This window comes from Equus caballus, chromosome 11 (assembly GCF_041296265.1).
Source record: "Equus caballus isolate H_3958 breed thoroughbred chromosome 11, TB-T2T, whole genome shotgun sequence".
NCBI classification, from domain to species: Eukaryota; Metazoa; Chordata; class Mammalia; order Perissodactyla; family Equidae; genus Equus; species Equus caballus.
The window spans coordinates 11,820,399-11,843,140 of NC_091694.1; the positions used below are offsets into that span (position 1 = coordinate 11,820,399).

At 36.9% G+C, this 22,742-nt stretch overlaps 1 protein-coding gene across 6 annotated transcripts in view; it reads left to right on the forward strand.

The window, feature by feature from the left end:
• ABCA9 (ATP binding cassette subfamily A member 9) overlaps window positions 1-22,742 on the forward strand; it is a 65,222-nt gene that overhangs the window by 27,479 nt on the left and 15,001 nt on the right. For all 6 annotated transcript variants that reach the window (XM_070226984.1, XM_070226987.1, XM_070226985.1 and 3 more), the window contains 6 exons: window positions 1,148-1,314; window positions 1,948-2,081; window positions 3,872-4,009; window positions 7,713-7,814; window positions 11,642-11,815; window positions 11,999-12,112. In XM_070226984.1, coding sequence (XP_070083085.1) covers window positions 1,148-1,314; window positions 1,948-2,081; window positions 3,872-4,009; window positions 7,713-7,814; window positions 11,642-11,815; window positions 11,999-12,112 — 829 coding nt within the window. The remainder of the gene's footprint in view (window positions 1-1,147; window positions 1,315-1,947; window positions 2,082-3,871; window positions 4,010-7,712; window positions 7,815-11,641; window positions 11,816-11,998; window positions 12,113-22,742) is intronic.

Here is a 22,742-nt window from a genome sequence, read left to right on the forward strand (position 1 = left end):
GTTAAATGTCTGTAACGCTTATGCAAATAAATCAAACATGAGATTCAGCTCTTGAGGGTGATTAGAGGTATACTACAAAAGCATAGCACAAAATTAGGTAATTTTGCCAACTGTAGCATTCAGTACAACAGAGATTATGTCCAAATAGGGGCATTTGAAGAAGAATTTTACATGAGAAAGAATTTGAATTTGGTGTGGGAAAATGGAACATTTAGCTAAGAAAAAAAAGAGAATGGAAATTCAGGCACATGGAGAGGTCCTGAGCATGGAGATACAACGGGAATCTGAGGAAATGTTATTAGCTTAATTGTAGCATAGAGTGTACAAAAAAGTAAAAATAATTTTGATAATGCACAGAGCTAAAGAGTTTGGACGTTATGAACAATAAGGAACCATTGAGGTTTTATTTTTTATTTTGAACAGATAATTGATATAATTATAACAGAATGCCAAGAAACTTAATTGGGCAACAGTGTAAAATTGGTTTGGAAATAGTAGACTTTGGAGACAAGGAAAACAATCATTTAAGACATACTGAAAGAGGTCAGGAATGAAATAATTAAGGTCCAAACTTGAAATGTGGAAAAGAGAAGAAGAGGCAAGCAATAATGATGATAAGAGAGAGAGAATTTTCAACCATTTGGAAAAGAGACTCAAAGGAGGGAAATGAATATAAAATGACTGAGCTTTGGAGGTCAAGTGAATGAGAAAATGTTGTAATTTGTAGAAGGTGGGAGCAGGAGGGAGAAAAGGTTCAGAGTGTAGTAAGTCTGGGAGCTGGTGATATGCCAGTTTGCAGTTGTCCAGAAAAAGGAAGAAATGCAAGACTGAGACATGAGACAGCGCGAAGAAGTGAGCATTGGAGAGAGGGATTTAAGAGTCATACTCAGCAGGCTTCGTAAGCTTGAATGAAACGTCCAAAGCTTGGGGGGAGGAGGCATTCAGAGAGAGAAAAATATCAAGGATAGCTACATAGGAATAATCTCATTTTAGGAAGAAGAAAAATGGGGGGAGGGGAGCATGATTTATGTGTTTGGTTAGTGTTTATAATTTATTTCTATTATAACATCCATTATTGGCTCAAACTTGAAAACCAACAAAAGTTACCAGAGACGAATTGTTTTCTTTTACATTTTCCTCTATGTAGATTATTGCTTTTTGGCATTAGCCTTTGCCCTCAGCTTTTGGAACATCTATTCTATGAGTTATATCAAAAAAGTTATTCTTGGGGACTGTCTCCTGATATGTACTTCCTCTCACCGGCACAACAACCGCAAGCTCCTCTGACCCCCTTACTGGTCATCAACAAAACAGGTGAACATGGGGCTAAAATGCAACTTTTAAATCCTGGTTCTTGTTGAGAGATTCCCCGGACAACATAAACCACAAAGGAAAGATAAATTCTTTATGTTTTCAAAAGCACGTATGAGGTGGAACAGGAAATTAATTTCAAAATGAAAAATACCACATTGAAGAGTTTGTTTTAGAAACACGTTATGACAGCCTTACTTAAACCTTAAAGCTTATTGCACAAAGCAACACAAAGGGATTTAAGAAGGTGGATCATTGACTGGTCTTCAAGGTCTTTCCATAACGTTTTCTAAGTACTATACATTCTTGGTCTCTGGAAAAAAAAAATCTGTTCCAAATTTGTAAGAAAATAGAAGATTAATATCTTCAAGGATTATAATGTTAATTTTAAATAGTGTTTTTACACTAACAGAAATTATAAGTAAATGTCTAGGCTCTAGGTAAAAGAACTTTGTCATATCCTTGATATTAGAATGGATTTCGGTACCACAGCATCAATTCTGCCTTCTTAAGGAAATCCTTAGATAGTCCTTATTGTGTTATACTTTGAGTGACATCGTTTATTTTTTTCTCAAATATTAGTTGACCATTGTTTTTCTTCACTTTTACTTCCTTTGATCTTTACCTTCATGGTAGGATCAAGCATTGATGACTTTATACATTCACTGAAGCAGCAGAACATAGCTTTGCAAGTGGATGCCTTTGGAACTAGAAATGGGCTCAATGAGTCATCGTACAATGGTGCGATCACTGTGTCAGGTGATGACAAGGTATGTTGGGCTCTGATTGCTGCATCTCACTAAAGATGGAATATGAATGTACAATTTGAATAATACATATCAACTGACACAAAAGGCCAATTTGACATAAACAAATGGGATATTTCTCATTTTTAGAGGAGAAGCTGGACTATAAGTATTTGCCCACAGTCTCAGTTAAAACCGTATATAATGAAATCTTCTTTGATTTTATTCCTTATTAAATGGTATGCACTACTATAATTAATAATGAATTTAAATCTTATTAGCAATTGCATTCCATTCCAATAATTAATTTAAATCTTATTCTTACTTGAATTTTAACTCCAATGACATTTTGATGAATCCTCCAAGCATGAATCCAATTAACGCCTACTGTGCACTTCAGCTCCAGTTACAAAAGAAATATTAGCTCTTAAATTTTTTATGGTAAATTTTTGTGTGGTTTTTGTGGGAAAAATACCTCAAGTCCTACCTGCTAAATTTTACACAAATGGGTCAAACCTTCAGATAAATGTTTATGCTTAGCTATCTGATGTTTAAAAAAAAATGCCTTAGTTTTCTGCAACTCAAAGAGCGGTTCATGAATCAGCATCATTGGATCACCTGGGTGCTTGTTAGAAATGCAGGATCTCAGGCTCCACTCCAGACCCACTGAGTTAGCATCTGCACTTTCATAAGATCTGCAGGGGATTAGTCTGCTCATGAACATTTGAGAATTGCCTTATTTGGCAATATTAAGACTGGTATATTTCCCATTAAACTGTAAATTTCTGGCTTCTCTTGAAACCTCTTCCCTCCATATGCCAATTCTGGCAGTCTGCCTTTGGAACTGAGAAACTGTCGCCCCATGTAGACTTGGACTTTACTTCCAACTTGCTGTATCTCCACACGGTTTCACTCATTTATATTACCTGCCTAGACCCTGTAGGAGTTTGGATTGAGATCCCTATAACAGACAGATGGAAAAGGATGAGAGGATAGAGTTAAATGTATAAAATAAGGCAGTTAGGTGTTGGAAAGCTTGACCGCTTGCAGTTTGTTGGAGCTAATTTTCAGAAATAATTTCCATGCCAAAAATAGAGTAAGAAATTACCTTCAATCAAACTAGTCCTTGGTATGTCTTAATCAAGTTAGTTTCCAGTATACTCAGAAAAATAGTTTTAAAAAATGGCACCGTTAATATTGATAAACATCAGTTTAAGTAATTAGGTTAGATGCAATATACTTGATTTACTTATGATAGTGATAATATATACCCAAATATAGATAATAATTTATTTAAATTCTTTTTATTTGAGGGACAAATAATCATTTTAATATATGTATATGTCATTTTAAAAGAGATTTTAATGTAGTATTGCTATTACAAGCTCAGTATTTGTGAAAAGCTTTCATTACAACAGCTACCTGCCTCCTGCTTTCCAAGTATTCAGACATTCTTTATTTATAAAATGAATGCATTATGTTTTGAAACAAAGCCTACTACCCTGTTAAGGTGAGGTTGCATTATAGAGTTTGATAGTGTTGCTCCTAAAAATCATTTGGGATATTTCGCTTTGTGAGAGTTAAGGCATAAATAGCCATATGGCTGATGCTGTGGTAGGTAGAGACCAAAATACTGGATTCCTAGAGGTATATTGGGAATTAATGGGATAATATGGGTGATGGTGATATCGATCACATTCAGTGCTTTAACCTTACTGTATTGCCAATAATTTGAATGATTTCCTACTTTATTCTTTCATTAAATTTTGTATTCACTTTCTCAGGACTTAAAATGCATATTTATTATATTTTAGAGTTACAGATTTTCAATAGCATGTAATACCAAAAGGCTGAATTGCTTTCCTGTCCTCATGGATATCATTAGCAATGGGCTACTTGGAATTTTTAATTCTTCAGAACACATTCAGACTGACAGAAGCACATACTTTGAAGTAAGTATAATATCTCACTTATACTGAGCCACAAGAAGCTTTCAGAAAATACTTGCAATAACATCATGTTAATTTTTATGAACTTATTCTTGAATAAGTTTATGTTTTATATACATATTAATTACTACATACACACATGTATATACACACACAATATTTAGGTGTGATTACATAACATTATGATGTTAATCAGATGACTTAGGGTCAATGGAACAGCAGATAATACAATTAACTGGGAAAAAGAAATGATGACTTCTGGTCTTCGATCTGTCACCATCTGTGGCCTTAGTAGCACGTGGTTAAAACAGCCAACTGAAAGGCCAAACTACGTGACCTTCTTAACAACTTGACTTCTGTAAGTGTTGGTTCACCAATCCACAAAAAAATATGGATAAAAACTTTATCACAAAGGTTTTAAGAAGTAAATGAGGCAATGTGAGCAGCAGGCTGAGTTGGCTGAGCTATTGTAAAGACGAACAATAAGGCATGTAAACCTTGAAAACCATAGGTGCTCAATAAATTGTACTTATTGTCATCATTGAATTTAATATTAGTTTTCTAGGGAACGCATCAAGTTTCCATTAAAGATCTTTCAGCTCTGTCTAGATGGGGGACTGGCTGAATTAGAACTGGAAGTAGTTCTTGTTTAAAATATGATTTGCCAGGTCTGCTCAGACTCTGAGTCAGAATCTCCTGGTAGGAGGAGGGTCTGCAAATCCGTGTCTTCAAGTCGTCTCTTTCATCTTGCTATGTTGAATCTCTCTTTGCCCAAATGACACTTTAGGCATATTCTATAGCTTCCTGGTCACTTTTTGTTATTGAGAATTATTCCAGTGCTGTCCCAAACTTCAAGTTCCTAGCCAATTCGAACAGTGGGAGTCAACTTGTGGCCCAAGGGATGTGGACTGGGGCAAGTGGTGGTGGTGTGATTTGCTCTTTCATTCCTTTTTATTGTCTAACATCTTGAAATAGAAAGAGACAGTGACCTTGCTCTTCTCCCTTCTGAGTAGAATGAGGCTGGGGCTGGGAGCAGAAGGGAAGGATGGAGAGATCAAGATAGAAAGAAATGGTGCTGTGAAAACATCCCTGCTTTCTCTAGTTGTACGTGCTACTGGCACCTTCTACTTATGTGGGTGCCACAGTCTAGGTGACCCGTGTGATTGTCTTGTGGTAGTGTTTAGCTTTGACCCAAGTCCCTTCTGTAGATGAAGACACACTTGCTGTTGCAGAGCAAAATGTCTCTTAGGTTTCTGTAGAAAAACCCACACCGTCAAGCCTTCTCCAGTTTGCATTGTTCATTGTTTGATATGGCCATCATCCACATAGTTTAACAACTTATTCCCCTCTTTAACCTCCGTGCTTTTTAAAAAGAGCTATGAGTACTGTTGAGTGCCTCTTGTCCACTGATTGAAAGTAATAGAGATTTGGGATGTGATGAGGGTTGCCTCATCTTCTTCATCAGCACCTCATACCATTGTCTTATTGAGCCACATTTCAGCAGTCCTCCTTCCTTCTGAAATCTCTAGAGCAGAAACAACTGTCTCCTTATTCATGTGAGGTCCCAAGTGAACCTCGAATATTTAGAACATTTAGAACATTTACCATGTGATTTACATGTATTATCATATTTAAACGTTCTAACAAGACTTTGAGATGGGTCGTATTATTATTATTATTGCTATTATTGTACAGCTGAGGAACCTGCAGTGCATAGAGGTGCTGGTATGTTTCATTAGCTGTTATATTGGAAGAGACAAGTCCATTATCTGGATAACCAAGAATAGAGTGCTCCCAAGAATGAGTAAACCACCTAACCTGAGCTCCTGCCTTTAAAAAGATGTCTTTAAAGATGTCTTTACTACAAATATTTGCTACCCTCTAGCCCTGCTGACCTTAAGTTCATGTGTAAATAAATTCTCTCTATTTGAATTGCTCCTGATTTCTCCACCCAGCCCCTGGCATTCTTCTACAATTCTGCAAGCATATTCTCCTTGATCCTAAAGCAAAGAGCTCACTGTAGCTCAGATCTTGTTTCTGACTCCACTCAATGACTTTAACCATCTATCAGAGTGTCCCGAAGTGTTCCCAACCAGCTGCTCCTGCACGTCTTCACCTGACCAAACTACCCAGTTGATATCAAGTGTCTCTGTGGGTCCCTCCAGGATAAGCCCCACTAAACTTGACTGTGGGTGGGTATAATCTAACACAGACATAAAACGTTATTTATGAATCAAGTTGTGAGTAAGGGGGCTGGCTGTTGAGACTAATTGTGAATTTCCCATCCTCAAAGATCTTCCAAATCTGGAAAATCAACAAGGGCGACCATAGGTAAGGATATCAAATGGATGAGGTGGTCCTCGGTACCCTTTCTTCACCTTCCAGGGCCTCATCTCTACATATGCGTCTTTATTCAGGCAGTTTTATGTGCTGTAAGGTCTCCAGGGGGCACTAAGTTTTAGGAGGGGCCAAGAAAAAAGTAAGATCTTAAAACTCATGATACCTGACCTCAGATAACTTGCAGTATAGTGAGACAACTGATTGTAGATCAAATCAAGGCTTCTAGCAAAAACAGGGCCCTTTCTCACCTGTACAGGATTTTGAACTTTTTAAAATTCAATGCCTTTATGTGGAATGTGTGCTGACCATTTTTTCCAAGCCCCACCACTGGTATTTCCTAACGTCCACCTACTCATTAACTTATATCTGCCAAGTTCCTGGAGGCATTTGAGTTTGTTCCTTATGCATTATGTTGAGCCAGAGGAATGATTCTTCATAAATGTTGAACTGAACTGATTTGCCACCAATTTTGGATAGTAGCAAAAAAGCTCCTCCATTGACAGTCCACAAATTCCATTGTCTATTAAAACATCAGCCTAAATGTTGCCATCATGATGTCAGAGAGCAGAAGTTTTATGCTTACCTTATCACCAAGCAAGGGCTCACTGCCTGATGCAAATAGAAACCAATACTACAGCACCAGCTTTTGAGAGAAGAAAGGCTTTATTGCAAGGTCGACCAGCAAGGAGACAGGAGGCAAGGCTCAACTTTGTCTCCCTGAGCTGAAGCGGGTACAGATTTTTAAGGAGTTGGGAGTGGGAGTCATTATGTAAAACACTAGCTTGGTGGAATCTGATTGGAGGTGGGAGTGTACCAGTCTTATAAGTCCAGTGTGCTACAAGTCAAGAGACCCCTCGTTTCTTACTAGGTTCCCTGCACCACTTTCTGTTCACATCAAGTTCTGTGGTTAGGGAACTTCTAGTTCCTAGGTGGCTCAAGGTCATCTGAGGACAAGGTTTCTGTCTTCTGAGCATGCTCCAGCTACATGACTTGCAGTTTTTGCTCATTGCCCCAGCAAAATATTTTACTTTGATATTTTGTTATTGAGACAACAAGATAAAATAGGGCCAATACGAATTGGTCTATGATGGTTAAACCTCATGAGTTATTAACTGTAGGACATTAGCCAAGTCATACAACTTGGTGGAGCTTTCTTCATCATAAGTAAATCAGGACACTTGTTCAAAATGTCCAAGTTGCTGCAACACATGATTAAAAATGAATGTGGGTAAGAAGTTGCAAAGAGGACCTTGGGAAGTGCTTTGAGTGGTAAGATTGATTCATTTATTTGAAGGATTTAGTCAAGAAAGTACAAATGAATCATAAGCTCAATTGCCATCAGCTCACATGTTCTGTATAATTTCAGGAACACATGGCTTATGAGTTCCTGAGTAATGCCTCCTTCTGGATACTCGTGGCAGCCTGTTTTACTCCTTACATCGCGATGAGCAGCTTCGGTGACTATAAAGTAAGAAGAGTTAACAAAGTCCTTCCATGTTCTTAATACCCAGAGAATCTTTCCCCATTTTATGACCATAAATTTATATGTAAGTGGTGCACCTAATTTATGTGCTTGACACAATGAACAGTTAAGCGCTTTGATAAAAGGTTGGCAAATATGAAGAAAACGCTATTTTTCTTAAACAAATGTGAGACCTCAGGAAAGACAGCTTAGAAGATATCATCAACTAACAAGGAATGCAGTTTTATCCAGTATATCACTTAGAGTTTTATTTCTAGACACCCACTGATGTAGTCACATCCCTTCTCTCAATGATAGTTTCCACTTTCCAGATGGTGGTTATGTTACTCAATTAAACAGCCCTAAAAATTTTACCCAGCACTTTGGTTTTTTGTTGAAAAGACTGTTCCTTTAAAGCTTCATTTTTGTGATTCCTCTATAAAAATTCAAGAAGCCTGTAACAGAGTCCTTCTGCCTCTCCATGGTACTTCTGTGCCATGCAAAGGCCCTTTCCTGTGTGTCCATGTCCTTAGCACCATCAGCTGATGCTGCCTTTGTGCTGTTGAGCCTTAGGAGAATTCAGGAGATGTCATTGATGGACTTGAATTAATTTTCATTTATTCTTCTGTTAAACTATTCCTATCTTTAGCAACGTCTCCCATGAGAAACACAAATACAATTCTTTCACTTTTATGAGACCATACTTTCACCACTTTCTGTTACCGCTCTTGTCACTGCTTCTCACTTGTTTTTTGGAATCAACCTGTTTCATTCAAATTTTGACTAGTCCATTGTCAAGCTGTATGAACATCTGGAAATTGATTAATGACTCAGTGTCTCACTTTTGTCTCTCATAAATTGGGAATAATAATTGCATCTATTTTAAATAGGTTCCTGTGAGGATGTGGTGAAATAATACCTATGAATTACTTAGAACAATATCTGGCGTATAGTAAGTTTCCTATAAATGCCAGTGCTTGATTTCCAAATGTCCAGGGTTTAGTCCTGGGGTCCCTTTTCAGCTATTTCCCCAATTCCTGACTTCCATATATATAACAGACTTCTTTATAGCTCTACATTGATGCCTAGTGGACATTTCAAACATGGGCAAAAGAAAACTTGTGATTTTCCTGGCTAGATCTGCTCATCCCCCAACTTTCCCATCTCAGTAAATGGGGTTGCCATCTACAGTTGCTCTAGTACAGAATTTTGGAGTTGTCTTTGCTTCTCTCTTTCTTTTAGCTCCCTTGTCTAATCCGTCAGGAATTCCTTTAAGCTCTACCTTGAATGTATCAAATCCATTCACTTCTTTCCATCTCTACTATTTTCATCCTGGTCTAAGCCATCTTCATTCTTTGCCTGAACCACTGCGATAGCTACTTGCTGGTCTCCTTATTTGCAGTTAATTCTGTATACACATCCAGAGCAAGCTTTCAAAAGTTTTAATCACTACCTTACCTCCAGTAACAACCTCCAGTGACTTCTTTCTGCACCTAGAATTAAATCCTAATTCCTCACTTTGTCTAGCAGAGTCCAGTGTGATCTGTCCCCTATCTGTCAACCTTTTCTTATTGCAGTCTCCTCCTCTACCCACTCCACATTTCTTTCTGATTCTCAAGCATGCCAACACCATTCTCATCTCTGCGCCTTTGCATTGGCTGTTCCTTCTGGCTGCAATGTTCTTCCTCCTGTTCTTTGCACAGCTGACTTCTTCTTGTCATTCAGATTTCAGTGCAAATATTATTTAAACAGAGACTCCTTCCTGCCTACCAAACCTAAAATACATTCCCCATCACTGTCACACGAGCTCATTTAAAAAATCTGTGCACAGTGCTTATTGCTGTCTGAAACTTCTCACATTTTTGTTAATAATCTCCTTCCCACTAGGAATAAGCATCATCAGAGCAGGAATATTTTTCTCTAAATTCTACCTACTCCATTGTTGCTTATCTCTATAAATATTAGATTACCTTTCGTTCTTTTACTCTTGACTAAAACCTAGGAGCTATTCCTGTAGTGGTTGTCAGATTAGGCAAATAAAACCAAGTTAAACTTCAATATCAGATAAACAATAAGTAATTTTTTTTAGTATAAGTATGTCCCAATCTGTATTAGAGACATACTTATACTAAAAAAAGAAAGGTATTTGTCTAAAATTCAAATTTAACTGACACCTCCATGACATTGGCACGCTTCTCTCCCTAACCTAACTTTTGGCTAATGGGGAAGTCGTGGAATTTACTTCTGAAATTTATCTGGAATCTTTTCACATTTCTCTATCTCTCCTACAACATGTTAGTCAAAGCCACTGTCATCTCTTTCTTGGATGAGCACAGCAATCTCCCTAACTGCTTGCTATGGATCTACATTAGTCTTCTCCTTATCCGTTTTCCACACAGTGTGACAGAGAAATATCTTAAAAGTACAGATATGACCATGTAAATTATCTGCCTAAATCCCTTCAGTGGTTTCTCATCAGACTAAGGAGCAAGAAGGAAATCCTTGCTAAAGCCTGAAAAGCATGCATGATCTGGTCCCAGGTGTCTCTCTCCACTTTGATCTGATGCCACTATCACCTTGATAACTATGTCCAGTCACACTAGTTTCTTTTCAGTTTCCTAAAAACATTAACTCTACCCACTGTAAGGCCTTCTCTCCTGTTCTCTCTGCCTGCACTACCTCCGACCTGTCACCTGGATAACTACTCCTCATTGCCTAGACCCTAACCCAAACCCTTCATGAGGAAACTGTCCCTGACACGACCCCCTAGTCATAATTTATCTCCCTTCTAAAGGCTCTTATGTGACTCTGAATTTTAATACTTTTAATTTTACTTCTTTAATTTTAACAATTTTAATTACATAGTTATTGCTATACTTATTTGTTTATTGCCTTTGTCTCCCTTCCCTTCTGCAACTTAAACTCCACAAGAGCTCCAGGACTAACACAAAGCCAGGCACATGGTGCATGCTCAGTAAATATATACTGAACAAACTAATGAAAAGGAAAAATCAAGCCCTCTAATGTATCCTCACTATCATTCTCTTTTCTGCTTCCTCCCAGAAGCAGAAAAAATTCCAGAATATTTATCTGCCTTTCAACTTTTTCCCTAATGAATCTCTTTATAGAGACTCAATTTTAGATTGAAAAGTTTAATTGTTTTTGTGCTTTACTGTTAGAAAAGTCCAAGTTACATTTTAAAACCTTGTATTAAGACAACCACTGCAACAACATGGCTTACAATAGGTCACAATGTCAAAATCCACGTACTAGTTTTACATGTAATCATGAAAACTGTGGTTTAGTTCAAGAAAATGTGTCACATTTTAACAGAAGTCTTCTTATGCCAACCTAAAGAATTTTTTTGGAATTGGCTCATTAGATGATCATTTCTTAGACCCCAAATAAAATGCCAGTTATAAATGCACTGTTTACATTCCGCATAAAATTTAAGAATCTTACAGGAAATTGCAAACCTGCATCTCTTGAGTCTTTTACAATTTGCAAGTCTTTACAGTGTCAAAGGGAAGAGTAGCTTTGGAAAGAAAAGAACAGGTATTTTCTCATTGAGGGACTGCCCAGTCATTCAGTGATGGAATGTGAGCTGGTCATGTTGGTGCATTTTCCCTTTAGATGATGAAGTCATCCTGTGGTTTACAGTGTTATTAATGCCCCTGAAGCAGGAGTGTGACAAGTGACTGTGTCATTTCTTAAATCAGCATATTATCTGGAAGGGACATAGAGAAAATGAATGCTTTTGTGACTACCCATTTGCAATTTCTCAAGCCTCAACTGTTTCGGACCTTTTAATGATTCCTCTATTTCTTTATCAGAAAAAAGTTCATTCCCAACTGAGGATTTCAGGCCTCTATCCTTCTGCTTACTGGTTCGGGCAGGCGCTGGTGGATATTCCACTGAACTTCTTGATCCTCCTTCTAATGCAAATAATGGATTATGTTTTTAGCCCAGATGAGATTATATTTATAATTGAAAACTTGTTAGTTCAGGTAAGTGACAAAAATTATGAGATCGTTTTATTAGGCTATTTATCATGAATGCAGTAATATTAATGACAAACCAAAGAACTTCAAATTACCTTTGCTATAGAATAATTTGGAAAGTTGTGGTTAAGGGTGAATACTTTCTTAGAAAGTGTTTACCTTATCCAACTTTAATATTTTTATTTGCAGATCCTGTGTAGCATTGGATATGTTTCATCTCTTGTTTTCTTGACATATGTGATTTCCTTCATTTGTCGCAATGGGAGAAAAAATAGTGGCATTTGGTCATTTTTCTTCTTAATTGTAAGTATGCACACAGTGCATATTATTCTATTTTAAAACCATTTTAAAAATAATTTCAAGAACATATATATTAATCTTTGCATTAAGCAGAATGAAAAATTAATATTGCTCTCTAGAAAATTTGAATTACTCTAAGATAATCGTAGACATATATAAAATACAATAAGTGTAGGTATCTACCATTTATAAACTATGAACTCAAATACGTCTCCAGGTCTAACCTCTCCCTTGAGCTGGACGCTACTGCCTCTACATGTTCACGTGCAATTTCACTTGAATATTTAAAAAGCACCTCAATGATCACATATCTGAAATATAATCCTCGCCTCAATCTATTCTTTTGATCTTAATATATCACATTATTGCAGCACAATCTATCCAGCTAATTGCTCATATCAAAGATCTAGAATTATCTTTAATTTCTCTCTCTTTGTTTCGCCTCATGTTCAATCCATTTGCATGTCCTTTGGACTCTAAACGTTTCCCAAGTGTGTTTGGTATGTCCCAACTTCACTGCCACAACCGTTGTCTAAGCTTCTATCATCTCTCAACTGGAGTACTGCAACAGATCTGTAACTGGTCTCCCTCTTCCTATTCCTGCCTCCTGTAAACTATTTCCACATAATAACCAAAATGATCTTTTCAAACAGTTTTTTGTTAAAAATTATAACTGGTGTATAGAAAAGTACGCCATAGATTAGTTTAGCCAGTTTCTGAACTTCATAAAAATGGGATCATGTAGAAGTTATTATTCTGTATCTGCTCTTAGTCAGCAATATATTTTTAGAGCCATCCACGATGTTGTATATGATTACTACCATAGTTCCAAAGTTCATTCCTTTCCATTTCTGTAATATTCTATTGATGAATATGCTACTATTTTTCTGTTCTATTGTTAACAGACATTAAGTTGGCTTCCTGTTTTGGACCGTTATGAATAATGCTGTCATGAGCTTTCTTGTATGTCTTTTGGTGCACATATGTAAGACTTGAAACCAAAAAACTCTTAGAAGAAAACATAGGGAAAAAGCCCCTTGATATTTATCTTGGCAATAATTTTTTGCCAAGGACACCAAAAGCACAAGCAACAAAAGCAAAATCAACTGGTGGTACAACATAAACTAAAAAGCTTCTGAAAAGCAAAAGAAACAATCAACAAAATGACAAGGCAACCTAGGGAATGGGAAAAATATTTACAAACCATATATCTGATACGGGGTTAATATCCAAAGTATATAAAGAGCTCATACAACTCAATAGCAAAAAAATCCTAAACAATTCGATTGAAAAATGGACAAAGGGCCTGAACAGACATTTTTTCCAAAGAAGACATCCAAATAGCTAACAGGTAAATGAAAAAGTGGTCAACATCACTAATCACCAAGGAAATGCAAATCAAAACCACAATGAGATATCACCTCACACTGTTAGAAAGGCTATTGTTAAAAAGACAAGAGATAACAAATGCTGGCAAGGATGTGGCAGAAAGGGAAACCTTTTGCACTGTTGGTGGGAATGTAAATTGGTAAGTCACTATGGAAAACAGTATGGAGGGTCCTCAAAAATTTAGAAATAGAACTACCTTAAGATCCAGCAACCCCACTTCTAGGTATTTATCTGGAGGAAATGAAATCACTGTCTCATAGAAATATCTGCACCCCGTGTTCATTGCAGCATTATTCATAATAGTCAAGACATGGAAAGAACCTAATTGTCCATTGACAATGAATAGAAAAAGAAGGTGTGAAGTGTATATATATATATATATATATATATATATACACAATGGAATATTATTCAGCCATGAAAAGAGGAAATCCTGCCATTTGTGAAGACATGGATTACCCTTGAGGGAATGAGGCTAAGTGAAATAAGTTAAACAGAAAAAGACAAATACTGTATGATCTCACTTATATGTGGAATCTAAAAAAGCTGAATTCATAGAAAGAGAAAGTAGAGTGTTGGTTATTGGGGGCTGGGGGTTGGGGAAAATGTGGCGATGGCCACAGGGTACAAACTTCCATTTATAAGATGAATAAATTTGGGGGAATCTATGGACAGCACAATGACTATAGTTAACAATACTATATTATACACTTGAAATTGCTTAGAGAGTAGCTCTTAAATGTTCTCACTATAACAACAGAAAAAATGGTAATTATGAGAGGTGAAGGATGTATTATTAACTAATGTTATTTTGATAATCATTTCACAATATATATGTGTATCAAATCACCATATTGTACACCTTAAACTTACACAATGTTATATGTCAATTATATCTCAATAAAGCTTGGGAAAAAAAGATGAACTACTTAAGGATGGAATTAATCCAGTCAAGAAATAAGTCAAAATAAAAAATTCAAGAAAATAAAAATCACTGCAAACCACTGGTATAGACTACTGAATAATGTTAAACATGTATGAAGATTATACAACTTTGAGAATCATGGTTATAGCATATTTATATGGAAAAACCCACAAAGTTTAATAGTTCCTTTATAAAGCAAGTGTAACTTTAATAGCAAATCCTGAGGAAGACAGAGTAAAAAAGAAGATCATTGATGGATTCACTTGGAAAAATCACAGACAACTGTCTAAATTAAAAGATGGCACAGCAAATCCAGAAGTAAATTAAAAGAATAATAATAAAAAATAGTCAAGTGTGATTTATTTAAAAATGCAGTGATGGTTCAGTATTAGCAGCTATCAAACTAAAGGAGGAAAACTTCATGAGCTAAGAAAACACTATACAATTCCTAAAAAGTGCCCAGTAAAAAGAAAATATACATATAATAAAGACAAATTACCAAAACCAATAGCAAATATCACAGTACATGGTAAAATTGTACAGTTATTCACCTAATAACTGATAGTTATTCACCTATCAGCAGTAAAACAAAGACATCTACAATAATTATCTGTGTCAGTGAGGTGGCATAATGCACACTGTAATTCATGGTTTGTAGGAGAGCAGATTATCCTAATAATTTTGAAAAATAATGGCTAACTATTGAAACAGTAACTATTGAAAATTTAAATGCACATAAATTTTAACCTGCAATTATAGTTCTCAGAATCTCTCTTTAAAAACTGAGAGTGTCAATATATAAGGATTTATGGAGACCATCATTTTAGGAGCAGAGAAATTGAAACAACACATTTTGTGAAGACAAAATTGTTGAATTATTCCACATCCACTCAAAGAAATACTATACAGAAGGTGTCATGATGGCAGTGTAAGTGGACTCTGACCTCACCTCCTCCCACAAATACAACCAGGTTACAACTATTTTTAGAAAAATTACCCCTATGAGAGAACTGAAAACTGGATAAAAAGAACCTCTGCAACAAGGGACAGTCGTGACTGAGGGAGGAGAGGCAGAAATTTCTGTCTGGAGAGAAAAAACCACTTTCATGAGCCACAGAGCTTCACAGTTGGCTGGCCAGGAGCAATCCTAAGGTACGCAGCCTTCCCTGGAGGAGTAGGGGACCCAAGCAGGGCAAAGTTGCCACTATAAGCATCCTTTGGACTCAGCCCAACTAAGACGAGTCTCATAACATCTGGCTTTGCTGGCTATTAACTACAACAGAGAATACCCCTAGAAAAGCTATTGGACATAAGCAGAAAAAAATCAGCACTTAAAGGGCCCATGCACAAATTCACCCATTTTGGGAAGCAACCTAAAATCACCAGAAAGAAAGGTGCACTGCCCTTTGTTGAAAAGAGACTCACCTGATAGGCTCTGGGTACATATTGGTGAGAGATGGGGCCTCTCTAGGGACTAAGACTTTGGCAGCAGCCATTATTGTGATCTAGTATAGGCATCTGGCATAGATACTGGCAGACACCATTGGAGTTCCTCCCTTGGGTTGTTAGCCCTGGGTCTGCCCAGCCCACTAGAATTCCAATTTAATCCAGCTCAGCCATGGCAAGCAGCCCACCCTAGGGACTGGTCCTACCCCTCAGCAAGCCCTCAGTAAAGTGTTCGGCATGCATAGACTGGGTGCTTGGATCCTCTGCAGGTAGGCAAGTGGGCCCGCCTCTGTGGGTCAGGGTGTGCATGAGGAGAGGGTGGAGAGTGTGGGGCATAAGTAGAGTGCATGGGAGCCCCAGCAGTGGGGTGACTGGGTCCATTCCAGGGGGTCAGAAAGTGTGCATGGGCCAGGATTGTGTTGATGGTGGGTGTGGTGGGCCATGGGGCTGGCTTATCCGTGGCAGAAGACCTGTATTTCTCAAACAGCCACACAGGGGATCAACCCTGCCAGCCAAAGCCTGAAACAATTGGCTGCTCCCATGCTTTGGGCCAGCCCCACTCACCTGCAATCCAAAGAGACCTGACAACAGCCTTGCAGGCCAGAGGCTCACAGCAATTGTAAGCCCCTGAGCCTTGCAATCAGCCATGGTGGGGGCCTAGTCAGTTAACAGAAAAACTGCAACAGGAATGTGCTATTAGACCTTTCAGCCAACTGTGCTGGGGCTCCCCAAACTTGATAAACTGACTGAAAGGTCCATAGCAGCCACACACAGCTGAACACTACAACAAGTCAGTCAGGGGGCCGGCTTAGACTCCCTGCACAGCTGCAGCAAGAGCAACCCTGCCACAACAGACAGACATATGTAGCCCACACAGGGTTCACACCTGGAACAGCTGGAACTGGTGGCAAGAGGGAAGCATACCGCTGGGCCTCAAAAGGTGGCTCCTACATAAGGCTACTTCTCCAAGATCAGAAGACATAGCTGACCCACCTAATACAAAAACATAAGCACAGAGAAAGAGGCAAAGTGAGGAGGCAAAGGAATGCATTGTAAGCAAGGGACCAGGACAAAACCCCAGAAAAAATAACTAAATGAAACAAAAGGAAACAATCTACCTGACAAGGAGTTCAAACGAAAAGTCATAAGGATGCTCACTGATCTTGGGGGAAGAATGGATGAACACAGTGAGAATGTCAACAAAGATTTGGAAAATATAAAAAAGAACCAATCGGAAATGAAGAATACAATACCGGAAATAAAAAAATCACTAGAGGGACTCAATAGCAGAATAGATGATGCAAAAGAACAGTTCAGCAAGCTGGACAAAAGACTAAAGGAAATCACCAGCGCTGAACAGATAAAAGAGAAAAGAACAAGGAGAGTCTAAGGGAACTCTGGGACAACATCAAGTGCACTAACATTCATATTATAGGTGTCCCAGAAGGAGGAGAGAGAGACAAAGGGGCAGAGAATCTATTTGAAGAAATAATAGCTGAAAACTTTCCTAATCTAAGAGAGGAAACAGACATCCAGGTACAAGAAGCAGAGAGCACCAAACAAGACAAACCCAAAGAGGCCCACACCAAGACACATTATAATTAAAACGTCCAAAATTAAAGAGAGAATCCTAAAAGCCACAAGAGAAAGGCAACAAGTGACATACAAAGGAAACCCAATAAGTCAAGTAGCTGACTTCTCAGCAGAAACCATAGGGGACAGAAGGGAGTGGCACAATATATTCAAAGTCTTCAAATGAAAAAACCTACAGCCAAGAATACTCTACCCAGGAAGGTTATCATTCTGAATGTAAGGACAGATAAAGATTTTCCTAAACAAGCAAAAATTAAAGGAGTTTATCAACAAGAAACCAGCTTTACAAGAAATGCTAAAGGGATTATTTAAGTGGGAAAGAGAAGGCCACAGCTAGGAATAAGAAAATTATCCCCCAAAAGGGCAATAATATCACTGGTAAAGGTAAAAATACAGTAAAATAGCAGATCAACCACTTAGGAAGATCAAAAGACAAAAGTACTAAAATTACATATTTCAGTGATAAGGGGGTAATGGATACACACACACAAAATAAAAGGTTAGATATGATATCAAAAACATAAAATGTGGGAGGAGAGGAGTAAAAGAGTGGAGCTTTTAGAAAGAGGTCAAACTAAAGAGACTATCAACTCAATATAGATTGCTATATGTGTAGATTATCATATATGAACCCCATGGTAATCACAAACCAGAAACCTATAATAAATACACAAATAATTAAGAAAAAGGAACCTAAACATAATACTAAAGAGAGCCATCAAACCACAAGGGAAGAGAGCAAGAGAAGAAGAAAAGAACAGAAAAACTACTAAAACACCCAGAAAAAAGTAACAAAAAGGCAATAACTACATATTTAGCAATAGCTACTTTAAATGTCAATGGACTAAATTCTCCAATCAAAAGGCATAGGGTGGCCAATTGGATAAAAAAACAAGATCCATATATATGCTGCATACAAGAGACACACTTCAGACCTAAAGACACTCACAAACTAAAAGTAAAGAGGTGGAAAAAGATACTCCATGCAAAAGGCAAAGAAAAGAAACTGGGGGTAGCAGTACTTAGATCAGACAAAATAGACTTTAAAACAAAAACTGCAACAAGAGACAAAGAAGGGACTACATAATGATAAAGGGAATAATCCAACAAGAGGATGTAACACTTGTAAATATCTATGCACCCAACATAGGAGCACCTAAATATATAAAGCAATTATTAACAGACATAAAAGGGGAAATAGACAGTAACACAATAATAGTAGGGGACTTTAACACTCCACTTACACCAATGGATAGATCATCCAAACAGAAGATCAGTAAGGAGAAAGTGGCCTTAAATGACACATTAGACTAGATGGTCTTAGTAGATATATACAGAACACTCCATCCAAAAACCACAGAATACACGTTCTTTTCGAAGTCACATGGAACATTCTCCAGGATTGATCACATATTGGGCCACAAAACAAGTCTCAATAAATTTAAGAAGATTGAAATAATACCAAGCATCTTTTCTGACCACAAAGATTTGAAACTAGAAATCAACTACACCAAGAAAATCAGAAAAGCCACAAACATGCGAAGATTAAACAAAATGCTACTGAGCAGTGATTGGGTCAATGAAGAAATCAAAGGTGAAATCAAAAAACACCTGGAGACAAATGAAAATACAACATGCCAAAATCTATGGGATACAGCAAAAGCAGTTCTAAGAGGGAACATTATAGCAATACAGGCCTACCTCAACAAACAAGAAAAATATCAAATAAACAATCTAAAAGTGTACCTAAAGGAACTGGAAAAAGAAGAACAAACAAAGCCCAAAAATCAGTAGGAGGAAGAAATAATAAAAATCAGAGCAGAAATAAATTAAATAGAGACTAAAAACCAATAGAAAAAATCAATGAAACCAAGAACTGGTTCTTTGAAAAGATGAAGAACATTGACAAACCTTTAGCTAGAATCACAAGGAAAAAAGAAAGAAGGCTCAAATAAATAAAATCAGAAATGAAAGTGGAGAAATTGCAACAGACACACAGAAATACAAAAGATTATAAGAGAATACTACAAAAAGTTATACGCCAACAAAATGGATAATCTAGAAGAAATTGATAAATTCTTAGAATCATAAAACTTTCCAAAACTGAATCAAGAAGAAATAGGGAATTTGAATAGACCAATTACCAGTAAGGAGATCAAAACAGTAACCAAAAACCTCTCCAAAAATAAAAGTCCAGGATCAGATGGCTTCCCTGGTGAATTCTACCAAACATTCAAAGAAGACTTACTACCTATCCTTCTCAAATTCTTCAAAACTTTGAAGAGAAGGACAAGCTTTCTAACTCATTCTATGAAGCCAGCATTACCCTGATACCAAAACCAGACAAGGACAACAGAAAAAAAAGAAAATTACAGGCCAATATCACTGATGAACATGGATTCAAAAACCCTCAACAAAATACTAGCAAATTGCATACAACAATACATTAAAAAGATCATACGCCAAGATCAAGTAGGATTTATTACAGGGAGGCAGGGATGGCTCATCATCCATAAATCAATCAATGTGATACACTGCATTAACAAAATGAAAAATAAAAATCACAGGATCATTTCAATAGATGCAGAAAAAGCATTTGACAAGATACAACATCCATTTGTGATACAAATCTGAATAAAATGGGTATAGAAAGGAAGTACCTCAACATAATAAAGGTCATATGTGACAAACCCACAGCTAATATCATTCTCAATGGAGAAAAACTGAAAGCTCTCCTTCTAAGAACAGGAACCAGTCAAGGATGCTCACTTTCACCACTCTTATTTAACATATTATTGGAGGACTTAGCTGCAGCAATCAGGCCAGAAAAAGAAATAAAAGGGATCCACACTGGAAAGGAAGAAGTGAAACTGTCACTATTTGCAGATGACATGATTTTATGTATAGAAAACCCTAAAGAATCCAGGGAAAAACGTTCAGAAATAATAAATGAATATGGTCAAGTTGCAGGATACAAAATCCTGCAATCCAATACAAAATCCAATACAAAATACAAAATACAAAAAGAAAAATTAGTTGTGTTTCTATACACTAACAACGAAGTAGCAGAAAGAGAAATTAAGAATACAGTTCTATTTACAATAGCAACAAAAAGAATAAAATATCCAAGAATAAACTTAACCAAAGAGGTGAAAGATCTGTATACTGAAAACTATAAAATATTGTTGAAAGAAATTGAAGAGACACAAAGAAATGGAAAGATATTCTGTGCTCTTGGATTGCAAAATTAACATAGTTAAAATATCCATACTTCCTAAAATAATCTACAGATTCAATGCAATCCCTGTCAAAGTTCCAACAACATTTTTCACAGAAACAGAGCAAAGAATCCTAAAATTTATGTGGAACTGCAAAAGACCCCAAATAGCCCAAGGAATCCTGAGAAAAAAGAACAAAGCTAGAGATATCACACTCCCTGATAATAAAATAGACTGCAAACCACAGTAACCAAAACAATATGGTACTGGCACAAAAACAGACACACAGATCAATGAAACAGAATTGAGAGCCCGGAAATAAACTCACACATCTTTGGACAGCTAATTTTCAACAAGGGAGCCAAGAACATACAATGGAGGAAGGAAAGTCTCTTCAATTAATGGTGTTGGAAAAACTGGACAGCCACATGCAAAAGAATGAAAGTAGAACACTTTCTTACACCAGACACAAAAAAATTAACTCAAAATGGATTAAAGACTTGAATGTAAGACCTGGAACCATTAAACTTCTAGAAGACAACAAGGCAGTATGCTCTTCAACATTGGTCTTATCAGCATATTTTCAAGTACCATCTCTTACCAGGCAAGGGAAACAAAAGAAAAAAATAGACAAATGGGACCACATCAAACTTAAAAGCTTCTGCACAGCAAAGTTAACCATCAACAAAACGAAAAGACAACCTAACAACTGGGAGAAGATATTTGCAAACCATATTTCTGATAAGGGGTTAATATACAAAATATATAAATAACTCATATATCTCAACACAAAAAAAACTAACAACCCAATTAAAAAATGAGCATAAGATCTGAACAGACATTTCTCCAAAGAAGACACACAGACGGCAAACAGGCACATGAAAAGATGTTCAATATCACTAATTATCCAGGAAATGCAAATCAAAAGTACAGCAAGATGTCACCTCACTCCCATCAGAATGGCTATAATTAACAAAACAGGAAACAATAAGTGTTGGAGATGATGTGTAGAGAAGGGAACCCTCATATACTGCTGGTGGGAATGCAAACAGGTGCAGCCACTTTGGAAAACAGTATGGAGATTCTTCAAAAAATTAAAAATAGATCTACTATATGATCCACCTATTCCACTGCAGGGTATTTATCCAAAGAACATGAAAATACAAATGCATAATGATATATGTACCCCTATGTTCATTGGAGCATTATTTACAATAGCTAAGACATGGAAGCAACCTAGGTGCCCATCAAGAGACAAATGGATAAAGAAGACATGGTATATATACACAATGGAATACTACTCAGCCATAAGAAATGATGAATTCCATCCATTTGTGACAACATGGATGGACCTTGAGGGCATTATGCTAAGTGAAATAAGTCAGAGGGAGAAAGTAAAATACCGTATGATCTCACTCATAAGTAGAAGATAAAAACAATGACAAACAACCACATAGAAACAAGGATTAGATTGGTCATTACCAGAGGAGAATGGGGGAGGGAGGAGAGTGAAAGGGATGATTAAGCACGTGAGTGTGGTGATGGATTGTAATTAGTCTTTGGGAGGTGAACATATTGTAATCTACATAGAAATCGAAAATTGTAATGATGTACACCTGAAATTTATATAATGTTATAAACTACCGTTACCACAATAAGCATAGAATAAAAACATTTTTAAAAAGGTATATTTTGATGTTTGCAATAAAAAAATTATATTAAAAAAATTAGAAATACTATACAGCTATGAAAATGAACAGCTGGTATGCCTAAACCTAAAAGGATATCCATGGCCTATTGTGAAATGAAAAAAAAGAAAAATGCAGAGTAACATGTAATAAATAGCCCCTTTTTCAGAATATGAATTTCATCAAGAACTCTAGTTACTTTGTATGCACACTGAATTTGAAAAGCCCTGTTGTGTCTTGAAAATTTTGTAGTCAATCCAATACAGAATTGTGTACCAATCCTGTGTTGCAAAGGGCAAAACATGGTGGCAGTACTGCCTTGTTGTGGGAGGAGATAGAAGTTGAAAGTAAGAACACTTACAAGATGAATTCCC